The sequence below is a fragment of the Euleptes europaea genome, chromosome 20, assembly GCF_029931775.1.
Source record: "Euleptes europaea isolate rEulEur1 chromosome 20, rEulEur1.hap1, whole genome shotgun sequence".
NCBI classification, from domain to species: domain Eukaryota; kingdom Metazoa; phylum Chordata; class Lepidosauria; order Squamata; family Sphaerodactylidae; genus Euleptes; species Euleptes europaea.
This window is the reverse complement of record NC_079331.1, coordinates 22875012-22896512: the sequence shown is the minus strand read 5'-3', so window position 1 is coordinate 22896512 and position 21501 is coordinate 22875012. Positions and strand designations below refer to the sequence as shown.

The 21501-nt window shown below is 48.7% G+C and overlaps 1 protein-coding gene across 1 annotated transcript in view; it reads right to left on the bottom strand.

Moving 5' to 3' along the window:
• Positions 1–21481, bottom strand: part of IQCH (IQ motif containing H) — a 132079-nt gene extending 110598 nt beyond the window's left edge. Inside the window, exons 1-4 of the mRNA XM_056865756.1 lie at positions 21440–21481; positions 17700–17816; positions 16469–16566; positions 11215–11320 (exon numbers count right to left, since the gene is read on the bottom strand). Of these exons, the coding sequence (XP_056721734.1) occupies positions 11215–11320; positions 16469–16566; positions 17700–17816; positions 21440–21481 (363 nt within the window). The remainder of the gene's footprint in view (positions 1–11214; positions 11321–16468; positions 16567–17699; positions 17817–21439) is intronic.
• Positions 21482–21501: the final 20 nt, after the last annotated feature.

The following is a 21501-nucleotide window of genomic DNA, read 5'->3' as shown; positions in this document are numbered from 1 at the left end:
AACACGGCATTGTTCGTTAGCCACTCAAGGCCGAGGCAAGGGAGGGGGAACGGACGGGGTGTGGGAATAACAGAGCAAAAGAACATCAAAGCAAGCATGCGAACACTGGCCTAACTCATGTCAGGAGCCTGACCGCTTATATGGGTCAGTCCCAGAATGGCTAGGCGAGGACTCAGAAGACATTCAGTCAAGAACCAAAGGCATTGAAAGGCGACCTCTGACATTCTGCCCCCCTTAAGACCCCCCTCCTCCATCCAAGCTTGGTTGGGGCTTTAGAGGGTAAGCACTGTGAAACTCACGAACCAGCCGAGGGGCCACCACATGTGGAGCAGCTACCCACTCATCATGGGCCGGTCCCAGATGTTTCCACCGAACCAGATAAAACAGCTTTCCCCTTTTCAGTTTGGAATCCAGAATTTTAGACACTTCCAGATGTACCTCCCCGCTCACCACGGTAGGCTCTTCAGGATCAGGTTCGGGGTGAAAGTGGGGGGCTGCTGTATAGGGTTTGAGAAGACTGATATGAAACACTGGGTGGATCCCTCTGAGTGTTTTAGGAAGTGCTAATTCCACCGTGACCTCGTTGACCATCCTGGTAATGGGATAGGGACCTACATACTTCTCACTGAGTTTCTTACTAGGACGTAAAGACCGTAGATTTTTCGTGGACAGATACACTTGATCCCCCACTTTTAGATCCCACCCAGGTGAACGATGTTTATCCGCTTGCTCTTTGTACTTGTTTTTAGCTCGTTCCAAATTTTTCTGGAGCCAAGGCCAGGTGGTTTGTACAATGTGTACCCAATCTTTGATTTCTCCTGTACCTTCCACCTCCGGGGTAAGGGTCGTGTTCCTGAAAGGACCAAACTCTCTGCCATGCACCACCTGGAAAGGGCTGAACCCCGTAAACGAATGGGGAGCATTATTGTAAGCATATTCAGCAAAGGGTAACAATTCACCCCAATTATCCTGATGGTAATTCACATAACAGCATAAATAACATTCAATTACAGCATTGACTCTTTCCGTTTGTCCATCCGTTTGAGGATGGTAAGATGAAGACAAACCTTGTTCCAACCCCATCAATTTCAGGAAGGCTCTCCAAAATTGCGCTACAAATTGTGGCCCCCTGTCAGAAATTACCTTACATGGTAACCCGTGATATTTCATCACGTGTGTAACGAACATACGTGCTAACCTTTGGGCAGAAGGCAAACCTGAACAGGGAACGAAATGTACTTGCTTGGAAAATAAGTCCGTCACCACCCACAACACTGTTTTCCCCCGACTGGGAGGAAGGTCCGTAACAAAGTCCATGGCAATGACTTCCCAAGGAACAGACGGGACTTCCAGAGGTTTCAGGAGTCCAGGGGGCTTTCCTATAAGTTTTTTTGAGGTTGCGCAGATGGGACAACTACGCACAAATAGATCCACATCCGCCCTCATTCCCGGCCACCAAAACTGATGCCGCAGCAAATGCAGACTTGACAAACCCAAAACGTCCGGCTGTTTTCGCCCCATGAACCAACTCCAAAACTTCCCTCCCAACAGTTTCAGGCACATAAAGTTGTTCTCCATGAAACCACAGGTCCCCTCGATGGTTGAGGGCTTGGGGGAGGACCTGGCTTCCCTTCTCCTGAAGCGTGGCTTCATTCAATTTTACCCGGAAAGCCTCCGGGAGTCTGCTGGACACGGCGGAGTCCTTCGCCTGGCTTTGAGCCCGGGTGGCCACAGCCAAACCCGAAACCTCCCCCCACTGCTCTGGGGTGAAGAGGGAATCAACGGGACGATCAATTTGACCACGGTACTGGGGAAGCCGGGACAACGCATCAGCCAAAGAATTGTCCTTTCCTGGCATATGTTTTAATACGAACCGAAACTTGGCAAAGAACTGTGCCCAACGAACCTGCTTTGCGGATAGCTTTCTAGAGCCTTTAAGCGCCTCTAGGTTCTTGTGGTCGGTCCACACCTCAAAGGGCACCTCAACCCCCTCCAGAAAATGCCTCCAGATTGTGAGGGCATGTTTCACAGCGGCCGCCTCCTTTTCCCAAATAGCCCAGTTAATTTCGGCCTGTGAAAACGTCTTTGAAAAGTAAGCGCACGGCTTTAAATGTCCATTCTTATCCTTTTGTAACAGCCCCCCCATAGCAACATCAGAAGCGTCCACATGCACAATAAAAGGTCTTTCACAATCTGGATGTTGTAGCACAGGTTCAGATGTGAACAACTGTTTGAGCGTATCAAACGCTAGTTGGCATTCAGAAGACCATTGAAGCCGAGCGGATGGCAAAGCGGCTTCAGGTCCCTTTCCTTTCGTCCGTAATAGGGAGGTGAGAGGCAAAGCAACTTGAGCAAAGTCAGGAATGAAATTCCGATAGAAATTCGCAAACCCGAGAAATTGCTGTAACTGTTGGCGAGTAGAGGGGGGGTCCCACTCCACCACAGCCCGAACCTTTTTGGGATCCATCTCAAGCCCCTGGTGCGACACAATATAACCCAGAAAAGTTATAGAAGGCTGATGGAAATCACACTTGGACACCTTCGCATACAGTTTATGAGCGCGCAGCCGTTTCAAAACTTCTTTGACCAAGGTCACATGTTCATGTAGTTTTCATGTAAATTAAAATATCATCTAAATAAACAATCAGTTCTCTGAAGAGCAAGTTGTGTAACACCTCATTAATCATTTGCATAAACACACCAGGAGCTCCCGTTAATCCGAACGGCATTACTAAGTACTCAAACATCCCAAAGCAACTAGAGAAAGCTGTCTTATGTTCGTCCCCTTCCCTAATCCTGATACGATGGTAAGCTTCCACCAAGTCCAGCTTAGTAAAAATCCGGCCTTCTTTCAATTGAGCGAGCAGGTCTGGAATGAGAGGAAGGGGGTAAGCATTAGACTGTGTGACTGCATTGAGTCTGCGAAAATCAATACAGAGTCATAGATCACCAGTCTTTTTCTTCACAAAGAAAGCGGGCGCTGAATAAGGCGCTTTGGAAGGACGGATGAACCCCCTTGCCAAATTAGTATCCTAATACTCCCGTAACACTGCGTTTTCTTTAGGACTCATAGGGTAGATTTTCCCTTTTGACAGGTTGCCGTCCCCCACCACTTCAATTGCGCAGTCAGTGTCCCGATGGGGGGGCAACTCATCACATTCGCGAACGTCAAATACATCGGCAAACTGAGCATATTCTTAAGGGAGCTGAGGTGGTGGAGTTTTCACCAATGGCTGATCTAACAACGCAGCCGCTTGCTCTCTGAAAACCAACTCTCGTCTATGTCGGTCACACTGAGCTTGTGAGAACGTCAGCGTGCGTTCTTTCCAGTCTATAATGGGACTGTGCCCCTGCAACCAGTTCATTCCCAAGCCAATAGGGGCCTGTATGGGAGCTATGGTGAAATGAAGCTGTTCCCAATGCTCCCCCACCCCCAAGGCGACTCGGGCCGTCCTATGAGTGACCGGTCCACCTCTGAAGTCACTCCCGTCCATCTGGGCAAACCTAACGGGCTCAGGCAACTTGATCCGTTTCACCTTCAATTCACGGGCTGTCTCTTCATTAAGGTCCAAGCACAGCCTGAATCAACCAGAGCTGCCACTCGCAATATGGGTCCCCCTTTGGGTAACGCAAGGGCGACCTCAATGTACATATTGTCCTCCTCTTCGCTTACCATAACTGGAGCTCCCTGCTCACGGTCTGGGGCGGTCTGCCGAGGAGCTCCCTTTACAGCAGACCGGCGGCGTTTTTTGCCAGCCAGCCCCACTCCTCCCCATCACTGGAGGAGGGGTAATCAGAGTTTGTAATCCGTGGCTCCGATGAGCGGGACGCTGGATTTGTAATCCGCGACCCCAATGGGCTGGTAGCTTTTGGCTGGTCCTGGTCGGGTTGTGTGTGAAGCGCCGAGGGTGTACTCCGCTTCCCAGGCAGGCCGCTCCGGCGGCGGGACTGTCCCTCGGTGCGCGCTCCTTCGGTTCCTCCAAGCAGTGGCTGAGCAGGACCTGGTTTCTCAGCTCGGGAAGGACAACGCGCGGCGAAGTGTCCCAAACCTCCGCAAATGAGACAAACCCCACTCTCGAAGCGTTTGCGGTGTTCTGCCACAGACGGCCCTCCTCCCTGGAAGGGCCTGAAGTCTTTGTAGGTACCTGGCTTGTCTCCACAGGGTTTGGCCTCTCGCGCTGTCCGCTGTTTGGAGATCTGCAACAATTGTCTACGGTTTTCAATGTCGGCCGCGTGCCGAACCCATCCCTCCACGTCCGGAGGGTTCCTCTGCATAAAGGCCCAGTGCTGCAAGTCGGGGTTCAGTCACTCACAGAAGTATTGCACCCAGGTGGCCTCACTCCAGTCCAGGATTTTACTCGAAAGCAGTTGAAACTCGCTTGCATATTACACCACCGATTTAGTCCCCTGGCGCAGTTGCAATAGAGCTGTCTTGGCCCACTCCCCCCGGTGCGGGTCTTCGAACCGGTTCCGGAGAGCAATCAGAAAGTCATCCAGACTCTGCAAAACACGGGAGTGTAGTTCATACTGTTGCACCATCCACGCCGCGGCCTCTCCTTGCAGCAGCGAAGCAACGTACTGAACCCAACTTTTGTCGGAAGTAAAAGTGTCCCGTTGCTCCCGCATAAAAACATCCACTTGGATCAGAAAATAAGACAACAGGTCACTCGATCCATCGATAGTCACCTTCAATTCCCGCCGGCGTGGCGGGACTGGAGCAGGCCGATCCCCTGGTGGAGGTACAGCGGGCTGACCTGCCCCCATGGGCTGTCCGCCCCCCGCGGGTTGCTGTGGCTGCGGCGGCCTCTGCCACAAGTCGTCCAACTCCCGCGCCATGTCCTGCATCAAGTTATACATGGCGTCCATCCGTTCTGCCATCTCCTGGCGCTCGAACTGCAGCTGCCGACGTTCCTCTTCCCACTCATGCCGTAAGCGGGAGTCTCGTCGGGACGCATCTCCATCAAACTCCTCCAAACCGGAGACCACTGGCTTCCTCCGCGTGGTGCTGACCCCCGAAGGGACCCAGGCGCGGGGGGAATCCAGCCAAGTAGTGAGACGGGATACACACGGCTTAGCTCCCGCGCCCGCCCCATCCGGCTTCTCTCCCGCCTGCTTGTCTGTCTTGGAGTCAGGATCGGGCTCACCCGGCACCGTCTTGTCCTCCTCTTTCTTGTCATCACCGTCCCCCGCCATAGCCACCCAAGCATGAGGATGGGAGCGGAGGCCGGAGCAAATAGATTAGCAGCTTAATGTCAGGTTCTCCAGCCAACCTGGGCAATTCCCAAAAAACCACTCGCTCAGACAACCAAGTCAGAAGCAGGTAAACTTTATTGTAGAAGCAACAGGTCCAGCTAAGGCAACTTGCAGTTTCAAAGCTGCTAATGAGGAGCCAAGCTACTAGGCATAACTTAAAAGCATGATTACATTACAGGTGCAATTCAAACGGCCTGGGAAATGACTAGATAACGGCGCTTGGCAGGAAGGAGGAATACAGAGCCTAAACACGGCATTGTTCGTTAGCCGCTCAAGGCCGAAGCAAGGGAGGGGGAACGGACGGGGTGTGGGAATAACAGAGCAAAAGAACATCAAAGCAAGCATGCGAACACTGGCCTAACTCATGTCAGGAGCCTGACCGCTTATACGGGTCAGTCCCAGCATGGTTAGGCAAGGACTCAGAAGACATTCAGTCAAGAACCAAAGGCATCGAAAGGCGACCTCTGACAATTATCAAATGCTTTTTCGGCATCTAAAAACATCATAGCTACCGGAGTTGGAACATATTCTGCATATTCTAAAAGATCTATTACCACTCTAACATTTTGACTAATCAATCTACCTGGTAAAAACCCCGCTTGGTCCTCATGTATTATCTGATTTAAAACAATTTTTAATCTGGATGCTAAGATCTCAGCAAATAATTTGTAGTCATTATTCAATAACGAAATAGGTCTATAATTCTTAACATCTAATAAATCTGAATTTGATTTTGGTATTAATACTATATTTGCTTGTTTCCAGGTTTGGGGAATAGATCCGTTCTGCAAACAAGTGTTCATTACTCTTAATAAATGTGGAGATAATTGTTCTTGAAAAGTTTTGTAAATCCATCCGCCCCTGGAGATTTAATTTACTCTTACCTATACCATTTTTTAATTCTTCCATAGTTATTTCAGATTCTAATAATTCCCTGATTTCTTGTGATATTTCCCCCCAGTCAAATTGATTAAGGTAAATATCCATTTCTTTTTCTGATGCTGAATTTTTGCTATACAAATTTGTATAATATTCTACAAATGTTTCCATAATTTTTTGTTTATCTGTTAGTATTTTACCATCTTTCTTAATTTTCAAAATTGGTAATTTTTTCTCGTGTTTAAGCTGCCATGCTAACAATTTACCTGGTTTATTCGCATGTTCAAAAAATCTTTGTCTATTATACATTACTTTCCTTTCCATTTCAGTGGTTAATAGAACTTCATATTGATGTTGTAAATTTTTCAAATTATTTAACTGTTTCTGTTTTGCTAATTTGTCATGTAAGTTTCTAAGCTGTCTTTCTCCTTGTGTAATATTTAGAGCCGCAATTTCTTCAGACACCTCCCCAGGAAGCTAACCTCTTTTAGCAGAAATGCCCAGCCGCCTCTCTTTCCCAGATAGACAAAAGGGAATCCCTCGGAGCAGGCCTTCCTCTTTGCCAGTGTCTGATGTCTGAGGAAAACGCAGCCATTCTGCCTGAAGCACATCTGGGCCTGGTTCCACCAGAGACCAGTGAGAATCAAAGAATCTTAGAATTGGAAGGGACCACCAGGGTCATCTAGTCCAATCCCCTGCATGATGCAGGAAACTCACAACTACCTCCCCCCACACCCCCAGTGACCCCTACTGCATGCCCAGAAGATGGCCAAGATGCCTTCCCTCTCATCATCTGCCTAAGGGCATAGAATCAGCATTGCTGACAGATGGCCATCTAGCCTCTGCTTAAAAGCCTGCAGGGAAGGAGAGCTCAACACCTCCCGAGGAAGCCTGTTCCAGTGAGGAACCGCTCTAATTGTCAGAAAATTCTTCCTAATGTCTAGACAGAAACTCTTTTGATTTAATTTCAGGCAGAGGGCCACACGAGGAAGAGGATAAAACAGGGCCAAGTGGAAGGTGGGAGGAGGGACGTAGGCAGCTGGGACTAGCCAGAAGCAGGGAAGGAGAGTAGCCAGCCTGGCCTGAGCTCTCTACAGGTAGTAGGGAACCAGGACTCCACTGGCCCAGGAAGGTAGCATGCCTGGCCAAGAGGCCACAACTACATAAGAACAAAAGACAGGCCCTGCTGGATCAGACCAAGGCCCATCAAGTCCAGCAGTCTGTTCATACAGTGGCCAACCAGGTGCCTCTAGGAAGCCCACAAGCAAGACGACTGCAGCAGCATTGTCCTGCCTGTGTTCCACAGCACCTAACAGAATAGGCATGCTCCTCTGATCCTGGAGAGAAGAGGTATGCATCATAAGTAAGAACATAAGAAAAGCCATGTTGGATCAGAACAAGGTCCATCAAGTCCAGCAGTCTGTTCACACAGTGGCCAACCAGGTACCTCTAGGAAGCCCACAAGCAAGACGTCTGCAGCAGCATTGTCCTGCCTGTGTTCCACAGCACCTAACATAATAGGCATGCTCCTCTGATCCTGGAGAGAGAAGAGGTATGCATCATGACTAGTATCCATTTTGACTAGTAGCCATGGATAGCCCTCTCCTCCATTAACATATCCTCTCCCCTCTTAAAGCCTTCCAAGTTGGCGGCCATCGCCACATCCTGGGGCAGGGAGTTCCACAATTTAACTATGCGTTGTGTGAAGAAATACCTCCTTTTGTCTATTTTGAATCTCTCACCCTCCAGCTTTAGCAGATGACCCCACGTTCTGGTATTATCAGAGGGAGACTCTCCAAACCATGCATAACTTTATAGACCTCTATCATGTCTTCCCTTAACTGCTTTCTTTCCAAACTAAACAGCCTAAGAGTTTTAACTGCTCCTCATAGGGCAATACTGCAGTCAAAAGCTCTGCTCTTGACCTGAGTTCGATCCCGATGGAAGTAAGTTTCAGGTAGCCGACTCAAGGTTGACTCAGCCTTCCATCCTTCCGAGGTCAGTGAAATGAGTACCCAGCTTGCTGGGGGTAAAGGGAAGATGACTGGGGAAAGCACTGGCAAACCACTCCGCAAACAAAGTCTGCCTTGGAAACGTCGGGATGTGACGTCACTCCATGGGTCAGGAATGACCCGGTGCTTGCACAGGGGACATTTACCTTTACATAGGGCAGTTGCTCTAGTCCTCTGATCATTTTGGTTGCTCTTTTCTACACCTTCTCATGCTCTGCAATATCCTTTTTTAGGTGTGGTGACCAGAACTGTACACAGTATTCCAAGTGTGACCTAGAGACAGCAGGTGTTAAACCTGCCGGAGGATGAGGTGGCCAGAGATAGGAGTTACCAATGGACCTCAGCAGGGGAAGTCGAATTTGGGTGAAAGCTGGTGGGCGAACCAGCCAGGCTGAAGGGTTACTGCTGGGTAACAGGCTGTAGGGTGACTGTAGTGTTATGTATGCAATAACATAAAATGTAGGGTAGATTAAGGTAAGATAAATAGATAGATAAAAGTTAGATAAAAGTTAGACGAATAAAGGTAACATATATAGAGATTTCCCTGTGCTAGCTAAGAATCTACAGCAGCTCTGCTGTACACAAGTGCTCCTCGACAAGGCAGGAGGGAAACTGGAAGCTGGGGCTATTCCTGCCCTACGAGACAGAAAGTTAAAAATTAGTCCTGCCTCCCCGAGCAGTGGGCGTGAATAACCCCGAGCTGCAAGATGCCCTTGTCACTCAGAGGGGGAACGAAAAAGGCAACCTCAGCATCTCTTGAGTGTTGACTCCTCTTAAGAATCAAACCAGTTTACAATCACCTTCCCTTCCCCTCCCCACAACAGACACCCTGTGAGGTAGATGGGGCTGAGAGAGTGTGATTAGCCCAAGGTCACCCAGCTGGCTTCATGTGGAGGAGTGGGGAAACCAACCCAGTTTAGTCTCAGCCGTTCATGTGGAGGAGTAGGGAATCAAACCCAGTTCTCTGGATCAGAGTCCACCACTCCAAACCACTGCTCTGAACCACTACACCATGATGGCTCCCCCAAGGGAAGCACAAAGGAAGGTCCAAAACCCCAGATTGCCACCCTCACGCAGGACTATGCCACTTTGCACAAATGTGTCTCATTGGATTGATTTATTCCGGCCCTTAATATGTAGGCTTTTGCAGGATTAAAACAAAAATTATGCTCATTGACTCGGTTAGTGTTCTAACCTCTTCTGCCCCAGAAGCTTAGGGCAGGTAGCAGGGCAGCCATTTCTTCGCTGTGTTTTTACAACTATTTAGCAATAACAACACGGAGAACAGCTGGCAAAGCAGCACTTCTCTTGGGGCTCTCTGGTGCCAGCCGCAGAGATGGCACGGAAGGGCAGTGGGGGTCCAACCCCAGAAGGGAAATCCAGAGGTGACTGTGGAGTTCAGCCCTCTCTAACCGAAACTCAGCCGCGCGTGATAAAGTTGCGATGCTGGGAAAAAGACGCAACGTGCACCCTGTGATGTGGCGTTCCTTCCTAACCCAGTACCACTCGTTCAAATGCAGCCAGCCTGATATACTGCCCTTGCAACGTTTCCTTACAATAGGGTGCCTTTCCTGTCAAAAGGAATGGAGCCAAGGGGATCCCTGCCTCCTCCGGACTGGCCGTCTTGACTTAGGCTGACGCTGACAGAATGTAAAAAGGGGGACGATTCCTCTATGTACAGCCCGACTTAACTAAGACCCAGTGTGGGGTAGCAGTTAGAGCAGGAGTCTCCAACATGATGCCTATGGGCACCATGGCACCCACTTACACCTTTCCTGGCTCCTCCCAAGTGTTTTTAGAAAGTGGGATGGGGCAACGTGGGGCATTTGCCCAGCAAGGCTTCTGACTGGCCATTGGAAATTTAACTGGCTGTGCAGATTTTTAAAAATGGGTCTTTGGCAGCGGCTGCCACCACAGCACAAGGATCTTCACTGTGTGACTGAAGGGAAGCTGCGACAGCTATTTTTGTGGCTGGCTCCAACTTGTGCGGCAGCCATTTTGCGGTGGCCGTTTTGTGGCTGCCCTCACCATTAGGGTTGCCAGGTTCCTCTTAGTAACTAGAAGGAGATTTTTCGGGCGGAGCCTGAGGAGGTAGGGGTTTGGGCAGGGGAGGGGCTTCAATGCCATAGAGTCCAATTGCCAAATCAGCCATTTTTCTCCAGGGGAACTGATCTATGTGGCCTAGAGATCAGTTGTAATAGCAGGAGATCTCCAGCTAGTACCTGGTGGTTGGCAATCCTACCCACTATGCTGTGTCAGAACTCCAAAGGTGTCTACAGTGTCAAAAACATTGGGGACCCCTGGGTTAGAGGGTCAGACTGGGATCTGGGGAACCCAGGTTCGAATCCCCACTTTGCCATGAAAGCTGGCTGGGTGATCTTGGGCCAGTCACACACTTTCACAGGGTTGTTGTGAGGATAAAACAGAGGAGAGCAGAACAATGTGAGCCGCTTTGGGTCCCAAAGGCAGGATGAAAATAAAGTAAGTAAATAAATAAATTTAGTTTTTTTAGTTTAAGCTATTGTTTCAGTTGTGATGTCATACTAGCACAACAGGGGTATGTGTGTGTGGGGGGGAGGCCTAGATTGTGCCTTCACATTCTTCTCTGCCCATATCTGATGCAGGAAAAACTTCATGTCAGGCATGCTGCGGATACATCTGCACCACTGGTAGCACAGGGGCCCTGAGGTCTGCTCCTGCAGCTACTTTAGGGATGCCATCCTCTGGGAGGGACCTGGGGATCCCTGCCGAATTACAGCTCATCTCCAGACTACAGACGTCAGTTCCCCTGGAGAAAAGGGATGCTTTGGAGGGTGGACTCCGTGGCATTATGCCCTGTCCTCCCGAAGGCTCCATCCCCCAATCTCCAGGGGTTTCTCAACCTGGATCTGGCAACCCTACTACCCCATCCCCCGCCGGTAGCCAGGGAGCACCTGGCAACCCTAAGCTACTTCCAGGAGCCTCCAGCATTTGGGCTCCCCTTGCAGACCTGGAAGATTCTTTGAAAGAACATGAGGAGAAGGGAAATCCATGGGGAAAACAAAGCCAGTGGAAGAATGACGGGACGGACCTTTGAAGTTGAAGACACGTGTGGTGAGGAGATGCCACGCTGAAGAGAAATGGCCGACGTCTCAGGGAAAACAACCTCTTTCTGCGACGCTTCCAGAGGAATTCCCCTACATGAGAGAGAGAGAGAGGAAGAAAATAGAAAGCTGCAAGATTTGTTCCAGCTCTGGCTTTACTTTCAGCACCAGAAAGAGACAAAACTGCCCAAGGGTCCTCCAAAGGAGGCCATAACATGAGGGGGTCTGTTTGGCCATCCCTTTGAGGCTCTTGGGATGACATACATTCACACCCTGAGGGAAAGTCGGAGTCCCTCTGACAACAAAGTGGCTGCTCTGTTGCCTGGCATGAGTCGAGCCAAAAAGGCAGTATCAGGCTAAGTTAGGAAGGCCAGTCCAGAGAAGGCGGAGAAACCTGTACAAACGGAGCATAAGGTTCAAAGCCTGACAGAGGAACATTCCTCTGTGTAGAGTAGGGGTCCCCAATTTTTTCCAGCACCTTTGGAATTCTGACACAGCATGGTAGGGGCAGCCACAAAATGGCTGCCTCAGGGGTGGAGCCAGCTACAAAAATGGCTGCTGCAGCTTCCCTATAAAAAGGAATTAAACAAAATATATCTTTAATCCAGCAGTGCACTAAAAATTATATTAAAAACAAAACAGGCTTATAGGCTGTACAAGTCACAAACTGTGCAGTACGCTTTACACCAAGTCCTATGAGGAAAGGTTGAAGGAGCTGGGTATGTTTAGCCTGGAGAGGAGACGACTGAGAGGGGATATGATAAACATCTTCAAGTACTTGAAGGGCTGTCATAGAGAAGATGGTACGGAGATATTTTCTGTTGCATCAGAAGGTCGGACCAGAACCAACGGGTTGAAATTAAATCAAAAGATTTTTCGGCTAAACATTAGAACTTCCTGACAGAGCGGTTCCTCAGTGGAACAGGCTTCCTCAGGAGGTGGCGGCCTCTTCTTCTTTGGAGGTTTTTAAGCAGAGGCTAGATGGTCATCTGTCAGCAATACTGATTCTGTGAGCTAAGGCAGATCATGCGAGAGAGGGCAGGAAAGTTTGCACCAGTGTTTGGCTCCCCTGGCCCTTTCTTGCATGTTCAGGATAGTGCCAATCGCCACTTTGGAGTCAGGAAGTAATTTTCCTCCAGGCCAGATTGGCCAGGGATCCTGGAGGATTCTTTTTTGCTATCTTCTGGGTATGGAGTTGGAGTCACTGGGGCTGGTGGAGGGGAGGTAGCTGTGAATTTCCTGCATTGTGCATGGAGTTGAACTAGATGACCCTGGTGATCCCTTCCAACTCTTAACACAGATTAATCCACTGACACAATATACATGGATCGAACATGTTTCGGCCAGGAAGGCCTTCCTCAGTGGTCACAATATACTAGTATATTGGATTAAAGGATGTTGCAAGCCCCGTGAGGTCATGTGGGTGCATTCCCAACTATTAGGGTTGCCAACTTCCAGGTAATAGCTGGAGATCTCCTGCTATTTCAACTGATCTCCAGTCGATAAGAGATGAATTCCCCTGGAGAAAATGGCTGCTTTGGCAATTGAACTCTATGGCAATGAAGTCCCGCCCCCCTCCCCAAACCCTGCCCTCCTCAGTCTCCACCCCATAAACCTTCTGCCGGTTGTGGTAACCCTACCAAATATATACTAAAGTAGGAATAACGTGCAAGGTTTTACATCAGGCTCATGTTCTTAATAGACACCTCAAAGGGAATGTAAAGGTGTGCTCATTCTGGACACAGCAATTCCTTCACTCCCATATTTGTGTACTGGATTAATCCATGTACATCATGTCACTGGATTAATCTGTGTTACTTACAGGAACTGCAATTGGTGTAAAGCATACTGCACAGTTTGTGACCTAGAAGCCTGTTTTGTTTTTAATGTAATTTTTGTGCACTGCTAGATTAAAGATATATTTTGTTTAATTCCTTTTTATAGTGTTACTCTCAGTCTCTTAGCTTTCCAGTTCAGTTTTGAGTTGGGTTTGCCCCTTTTTTCGCTGTTGCTGCAGCTTCCTTTCAGTCACACAGTAAAGATCCTTGTGCTGTGGTGGCAGCTGCTGTCCAAGAAATGTTTTTAAAAATCTGCACAGCCAATTAAATTTCCAGTGGCTAGTCAGAAGCCTTGCTGGGCAAAAGCCACAGCTGGCCCAGCCCACATTCTGAAAACTCTTGACGGCAGCCAGGAAAGGTGTGAGTGGGCACTATAGTGCCCAGTGGCACCATGTTGGGGATCCCTGGTGTAGAGCTAGACTAACCAAGAGCAAAACATCCTTTTTGTGGCGCTGGATCAAGCTATGAAAGGAAACAGGATGCTGCACAGGGGTGGGGGGAATCACAGTTGGAAGGGCCACCAGGGTTATGTAGTCCAACCCCCTGCACAATGCAGGAAATTCACAGCTCCCTCCCCCACACACACACCCAGTGACCCCTACTCCATGCCCAGAAGACAGAATGACAGGCTCTCGTTTGGTGCCTCAAGCAGCGAGTTTTGCTTCCCTGGGATGTTGTCAATATAGGAGACAGCCCTATCCTATAGGCAGTATTTCATAGAATCATAGTGAGAAGGGACCACCAGGGCCATCAAGTCCAACCCCCTGCACAATGCAGGAAATTCACAACTACCTCCCCTCCAGACCCCCAGTGAAGCCGTTATCGGATCTGATCTGAATGTCAGGTTCTCCAGCCAACCTGGGCAATTCCCAAAAAGCCACTCGCTCAGACAGCCAAGTCAGAAGCAGGTAAACTTTATTGTAGAAGCAACACGTCAAGCTAAGGCAATTTGCAGTTTCAAAGCTGCTAATGAGGAGCCAGGCTACTAGGCATAACTTAAAAGCATGATTACATCACAGGTGCAGGTTCAAACGGCCTGGGAAATGACTAGATAACGGTGCTTGGCAGGAAGGAGGAAGACGGAGCCTAAACACGGCGCTGCTCATTAGCCAGCCAAGGCAAGGGAGGGGGGAATGGACAGGGAGTGGGAAGAACAGAGCAAATGAACATCAAAGTAAACATGCGAACACTGGCCTAACTCATGTCAGGAGCCTGACCGCTTATACGGGTCAGCCCAAGCATGGCTAGGCAAGGACTCAGAAGACATTCAGTGAAGAACCAAAAGGCAATCGAAAGGCAACCTCTGATACTGAAGCCTTTATTGGCATAAAAATAAAGCGTAAAAAAGCAAATACATAAGACCATACTATACAAGGTACATCAGATCTCCATAGTTTTTACAGTAAAAACTATTTAAATGGATTACTTAGTTTTGCAGTTGTAAGCCAGCCTTATTTGATACACAAGCGCTCACGTTCTTGGATTGCAAACTGTAGCAACCTAGCCGCCAATTAAATTTTTATTGGGTCTTGAGTGGTCATAAGGAGAGACACCTTAATTTTGGCAGGTAACTATTCCCTGTCCACAAATAACAGGTCTATGAATTGAGAACGACCCCTAGCATAAAGCGAACAGTTAAGAATGACATGAGGAACTGATTCCATTTCGCCCTCCCTGCCTGGACACGCCCTATCCGTATGAGACCTTATTAAATCTTCCATAGAGCAGGCAGAAGGAAGGGCATTAAATCTAGCGAGCATGTAAGCCCTTCTCTGTTGGGGGTCGGTTAAGCATGTAGGGTAATATGCCAAGGACTGATTATATGGCCAGGGCTCCCAATGTATAGGGGAGCCTCTACTGCATATTCCTCACTATAACACCATAAGAAAGGCCTTGTTGGATCACAGACCAGCGACATCATGTCTCACACCAGCCAGTTACTCCGGCCCCCTTTTTAAAAAACCCTCTGGCTGCCCATCCGTTACTGGTTACCACATACAAAGCTCTTCACAGCCGTGGTCCCTCACGTTTGCAGGACCACCTCTCTCCCTCTGCTCCACCACAACAGCTTCGCTCATCTGAGAAGGATCTTCTGCAGGCGCCAACATGCAAATGGGCAAAACCAACAACTGCCCATACCTGAGCCTTCTCTGTGGTGGCCCCAACGCTATGAAATGGCTAGCCAGTATAGGTGAAGAAGGCTCCCACTCTCCCTCTTCTGTCTTTCTGCATACTATGCAAAACTGAATTATTCAAGGGGGCATTTTTACACAGATAACCAGTCTGTACTATAACTGAGAGGAGCCCCGTGGCACAGAGTGGTAAGCTGCAGTACTGCAGTCCAAACTCTGCTCACGACCTGAGTTCGATCCCGACGGAAGTTGGTCTCAGGTAGCCGGCTCAAGGTTGACTCAGCCTTCCATCGTTCCGAGGTCGGTCAAATGAGTACCCAGCTTGCTGGGGGTAAAGGGAAGATAACTGGGGAAGGCACTGGCAAACCACCATGTAAACAAAGTCTGCCTAATAAACGTCAGGATGTGACGTCACCCCATAGGTCAGGAATGACTTGGTGCTTGTTCAGGGGACCTTTACCTTTTTACTATAACTGAATGGTTCGGAAAGATGCTTTAAAGAAGGGAAATGTATACAGCATGTGTACTACTGTGTACAGCACGTCCTGTCTATTGCTGTAAGTATGATCCTACTGTCCTATCTGTAAATATGATCCTAGTAAGTAATTTCTGTATCATTTATTTCTGTATCATTTATTTATTTTATTAGGCTTATAACCCGGCCTCCCCGGCAAATGCTGGGGTCAACAAGTCAAGTCATGTTAATGCTTATGCTTTGTTTCAGCAGTATTCAGATTTCTGCAGTCCAAATCCTACTGCATTGCTTACTGAATGTCCCATCCTGTTGACTGTGCTGACTTAAACTGTGTAATCTGCCTCGAGTCTCAGCGAGAAAGGCGGACTATAAACAACATCAACAAATATATAAATAAAGATTACTGATGTATTACCAGTGTCTTACATGCTACAAAATGCAGTCACAGAACATCAAAAGATCATTGAGTCCAACAGGTGCTGAGAGGAATGTCTTAGGAGTACTATAGTTTTTTCCTGCCATTTGCAAAAATGCCCCCTGAATGACCAAATACTACAACTATAAGATTATTTCAGAATACCAAAAAGGACCTTCTCCCACTACTAAAATCAGCCAACACACGCAATTCACTTCCCGCAATAAAAGGAAATTAACATTAAAATAAGTTGTGACTTTTAATGGGTTTTATAATGGTTGTTTTACTGTGTTTTTCTTAAGTTTTATGTGGTAAGCTGTCTTGAGTTCCACAAGGAAGAAAGGCAGCTAATAAATGTTTTAAATGAATGAATGAGCTTACCATCTGGAAATCTGTCTTGAGCACAGGCCTGCGTTATCAGTTGGCGAAATAGTTAAGACGGATGTGTTAATAGCATATAAATACCTCTCCGTGTGTTTCTGTACAGGCACAGGAGAGGAAGAAAAACGGAGGCTGTTAGGACAAAGTCAGAGTTAGCTAAGTTCATGACGACAAAGCAGCTGGCCTCGGTTTGGCCCTGGATCATGGAGGCAAGAGACACAGCCGGCTCTGTGTTTCTTGAAGACTATGCCAGTCTAACAGTGCAATCCTGGCGGGGGAGGGCTTAGGAGGCAGCGTGACCCTGGCACGGGTATAAATGCCACTTGTGCCGTCAAAATGGGCACGTATGCCGGCACCAGGCCACTTATGCTGGTGCCAGGGAGTGGCGCAGCAGTGCCACGCATGGGCACTGGTGTAGTTGCAGTGGGAGCAGGGGCCGGCTGGGGGCGGGGCTGACATTAATGCTCCCTGAGCCCTTTCGCCCCAGGTATGCCCCATTTTGCCAGCACAAACTTATGCCAGCAAAAATGGTAGTGCAGCCCATGGAACTGCATACAGTAGTTTCAAGGGTGTTGGGGGAGTGATCCTGTTCGGCTTGCTGGCCATGGCGCAAAAAGCTGCTGAGGAGGCTGCACGGTAGGTGTGCCATCCCCGGCTGCGGCGCAACTAGCCCCCCCCCCCTTAGGATTGCGCTGCTCGACAAGAAGCCTGCCAAATTCTGACCACCCAACTAGTGGGATCACAGTGCCGGAATACAATGCTTGGCAGATCAAAAGGTTGACCCTTCAGAGATGGAATTTAGAAAAAGAGTTGGTTTTTATATGCCAACTTTGTCTACCATTTAAGAGAGAGTAAAACCGGCATACATTCACCTTCCCTTTCCCTCCCCGCAATGGACACCCTGTAAGGTAGGTGAGGCTGAGAGAGCTCTAACAGAGCTGTAACTTGCCCAAGGTCACCCAGCTGGCTTCATATATAGGAGTGGGGAAACCAACCCAGTTCACCAGATTAGTGTCCTCTGCTCATCTGGAGGAGTGGGGAATCAAACCCGGTTCTTCAGATCAGAGTCCACCGCTCCAAACCACTGCTCTTAACCACTACACTACGCTGGCTCTCAAAAATTTACATAGAGAGGAGATCTGGCCCCGGTCTATTCAGAAGCAAAAACGGAGACAGACTTTAGAGGGGGCGGTTCTTCCCTCTCTGCATTAAGGGTGGCTTTTGATCTTACCCTTAACCCACTCTCAGTTCTTTCAATAGCAGCTTCAAGGGTTCCCACGTCTGCGGCTTCCCAGCCCCGGCTGCTGTCTTGGAGCTTCTCCTTCAGCTGCTGAAGATCTTCGTGAACCTAAACAATCAGTTCAAACACTCAATGAAGAAGAAGAATTGGTTTGTATATGCCGATTTTCTCTACCACTTAAGGAAGCATCAAACTGGCTTACAATCACCTTCCCCTCCCCAGACACCCTGAGGTAGGTGGGGCTGAGAGAGCTCTAAAAGAACTGTGACTAGCCCAAGGTCACCCAGCTGGCTTCATGTGTAGGAGTGGGGAAATAAATCCAGTTCACCAGATTAGCCTCTACCACTCATGTGGAGGAGTGGGGAATCAAACCCAGTTCTCCAGATCAGAGCCCACCGTTCCAAACCACCGCTCTTAACCACTACACCACGCTGGCTCTCACTGCTCTTAACGACTATACCATGCTGGCTCATGAACACACACAACCCCAGATGAAAAGCTAAACAGGGTTCTTAAATACATGCAGTTTCATGAGACGCAGAAGAAAGAAAAAGCAAGCAGAACGTTTGCAGTGCTAACTTTAAAAGTTAGAGAGAAAACCGCTGCAAAACATTCCCCCCTAATGGGGTGGGAGGGAATGAGAACTATTTACTTCATTTATGTACATTTCTAACTGGCTCCCTCCAAAGAGCTGGAGGCAAATCACAACATAATTAACCCACAGTCGAAACCACAGATAAAGATATCCATTAAATATAAAATATGCTATCAAATGGAAATTGGTTTAACCCCAGCCACCAAAAGCCAAGTCAAAGAAGAAAGGGGGGGGTCAGAGAATTATAGGATAGTGCTCAGGACTTTGGTCACAGATTCAGGGCAGCTACACAGAATGTCTTTTTAAACTATGCCAAGAAACTACATCTTTCTGCAAACAATATAAAATAAGAGTTGTTCCAGGAAAGCATTTTTATAAACGTAACAGGGAATTAGTATAACGGAATGGTTCAGGATGGTGCTTTTATAAAGTGCGCGGGACTGTGGTCTATGCCACTATGTATATTATATATTTTCTGTTTGTGGTTCACATTGTCCTTCTCTTATGGCATTGTTTCTGCATTTGTGACTCCATTTTCCACATCCCTTGACTTACCACATTTGACAGTTTTTGCAGTTTCTAATTTCTGCACTCCTAGTCGTTGTGTTGTTTAGTAGATCTCTCAAGCTATTTCGCTGCATCGCTTTACACCAAGGTGTCAACATAAGGCCCATGGGCCGGATCCGGCCCCTTGAGAGCTCTTATCCATCCTATGGGCCAGCCGAGACGGCCACCCCACACCCTACTCTCGATCTGGGCTGGCGAGGCCTGGCCTGGCCCAACCAAGTGGCATTTATGTCATATCTGACCCAGCAGGAGATGGATTGACTCAAACAAGGAAGCCACGGCCCTCAGTCTGCAAGACCTGAGCAAGGCTGTTAACAATAGGACATTTTGGAGGGCACTGATTCATAGGGTCACCATGAGTTGGAAGCGGCGTGACGGCATTTAACATGCACACCTCCTCCCATACAGATCGGTACACAAACCCTTGCACAGTGAGAGGTCACACCCAGCCTTGAGGCAGATCTTTCTTTGCAATGAGGTCTGTCAACGTAATCTTCCATTTGATCAAATCCACCTTCTTGGATGTTTCCAAAACAATGTTAGAATTATGCTGTTGACCTTTTTCCGGAACCGAGCTTGCTAGACCCAAGTCAAGCCAGACCCTGGTTAGTATTAATGACACATATTGCCCAAGTCTAAACATGTTTACTCAGAAGCAAGGCCCATGGTGTTTAATGGAGTTTCCTCCTCAGCTTATTTGAAAGGGGGCAATGAACCCTTCTAAACTGGGGATTAGACTATGTGTCTACCCGTCACATTTGTGTCCAAAGACCTCAGGACCACGGATGTGATTCTTTCCTCTGGGGTTAGACCATTCAGAAATCAGTACATGCATACCTAAGTATTTTTTAACTAAGGTTCATACATCCTTTTTTTAGACATAATGCTATTTCACACTTAACAGACTACAGTATAGTGTAAACATAACTTTTACTTGCACTGGGAAACCAAAAAAATAATAATAATGTGACTTGTTTTATTAGAATATTTGCTTTATTGCGGTGGTCTGGAACCGAACCCACAATATCTCTGAGGTATGCCTGTATTATAAGGAAAGATGGCGCTTAGATTGGAATGTGCAAATAAACAGGAAATACATTAAAACCATGATCATGGAGCTGCCTCAAAGCTGAAGCAGAAACCCTTTATGAAGCCTACAATGGGATGTACGGTGGGAAAGGGGCTAACCTAAAGGAAAGTCTCCTGGGAACAACATCAGAGCAGAAAGTCAGAAGACAGCTAAGAAGCGGCCTAAAGATTTACTGATTGCCTTTTACCTCACCCTTCCTCCAAGGAGCACAGGACTGCAACCATGATCCTCCCCCCTTCACAACAGTCTTGTGAGGTAGGAGAGGCTGAGAGAGAGGCCCACATCTCACTGAGGCAGGAAATGTATGTGAGGCCCACAAGTCTGGAAAACATCCCCCTGCCAAGAAAACTAGGGTGCTGAGGAGAAAGGTTGCAGCCAAGCCTTTTCTCCCCCACACTGGTTTAACACAGGGAAAGATACACTTTGTACAGAGCAGGCGAGACCCCACCTGCAGCATGAGACGGACTGTGGTGTTGTGGTTTGGAGTGTTGGACTGGGTGGGCCCTGCGTTCAACTCCACATTCTACCATAAGGTTGCCGGCTCTGTGTTGGGAAATATCTGAAAATTTTGGAGGTGGATCCTGGGGAGGGCAGGATTTGGGGAGGGACCTCAGCATGGTACAATGGCATACAGTCCACCTTATAAAGCTGCCATTTTCTCCCGGGGAACTGATCTCTGTGACTTGGAGACCAGATGTAATTGTAGGATTTCTCCAGCCACCACCTGGAGATGGGCACCCCTGTCCTACCACCATGATGCTCTTGAGGTTGACCTTGGCCATCCATTCTCAATGCCTAACATACCTTGCAGGGTTGTTGGGAGGAAGGAGTCCTGAGCATAGACTAAGAGTGGCCTGGCTTGAGGAGCCAGGCTGGAACAAGCAGGGAGGGGGTCTTGCACAGGTAGGGCTGCCAGCGCCTGGTTGGGAAATACCTGGGTGGAGCCTGAGGAAGGCGGGGCTTAGGGAGAGGAGGGGCTGCAATGGGGCATAATGCCATGGAGTCAACCTTCCAAAGCAGCCAAGTTCTCCAGGTGAACTGATCTCTATCGCCTGGAGGTCAGTTATAATCCCTGGAGATTTCCAGCTACTTCGTGGAGGTTTGCGACCCTATGCTAGGGTTGCCAGGGCCCTCTTCGCCACCGGCGGGAGGTTTTTGGGGCAGAGCCTGAGGAGGGCGTGGTTTGGGGACTTCAATGCCATAGAGTCCAATTGCCAAAGCGGCCATTGTCTCCAGGGGAACTGATCGCTATCGGCTGCAGATCAGTTGTAACAGCAGATCTCCAGCTACTACCTGGAGGTTGGCAACCCTAACCCTTTCCCCCCCCCCGCCATGACGGGCTGCTGTTTCTCAAGGCTTCAGTAATGGACGCAAGGAATGCTGGGAAGGAGGGGGGGCAGCTGCAGCAGCAAAGGCTTATGGGAGTTTGGTCAAGCGGCCACCCGGCCAAGAGATGGGGCGCCGCCGCCGCCGACCCACCTGGGCTAGCAGGGCCCCGATCTCCGCCCCGGGCCCGGCCATGGCTGCCCTCCCTCGCCTCC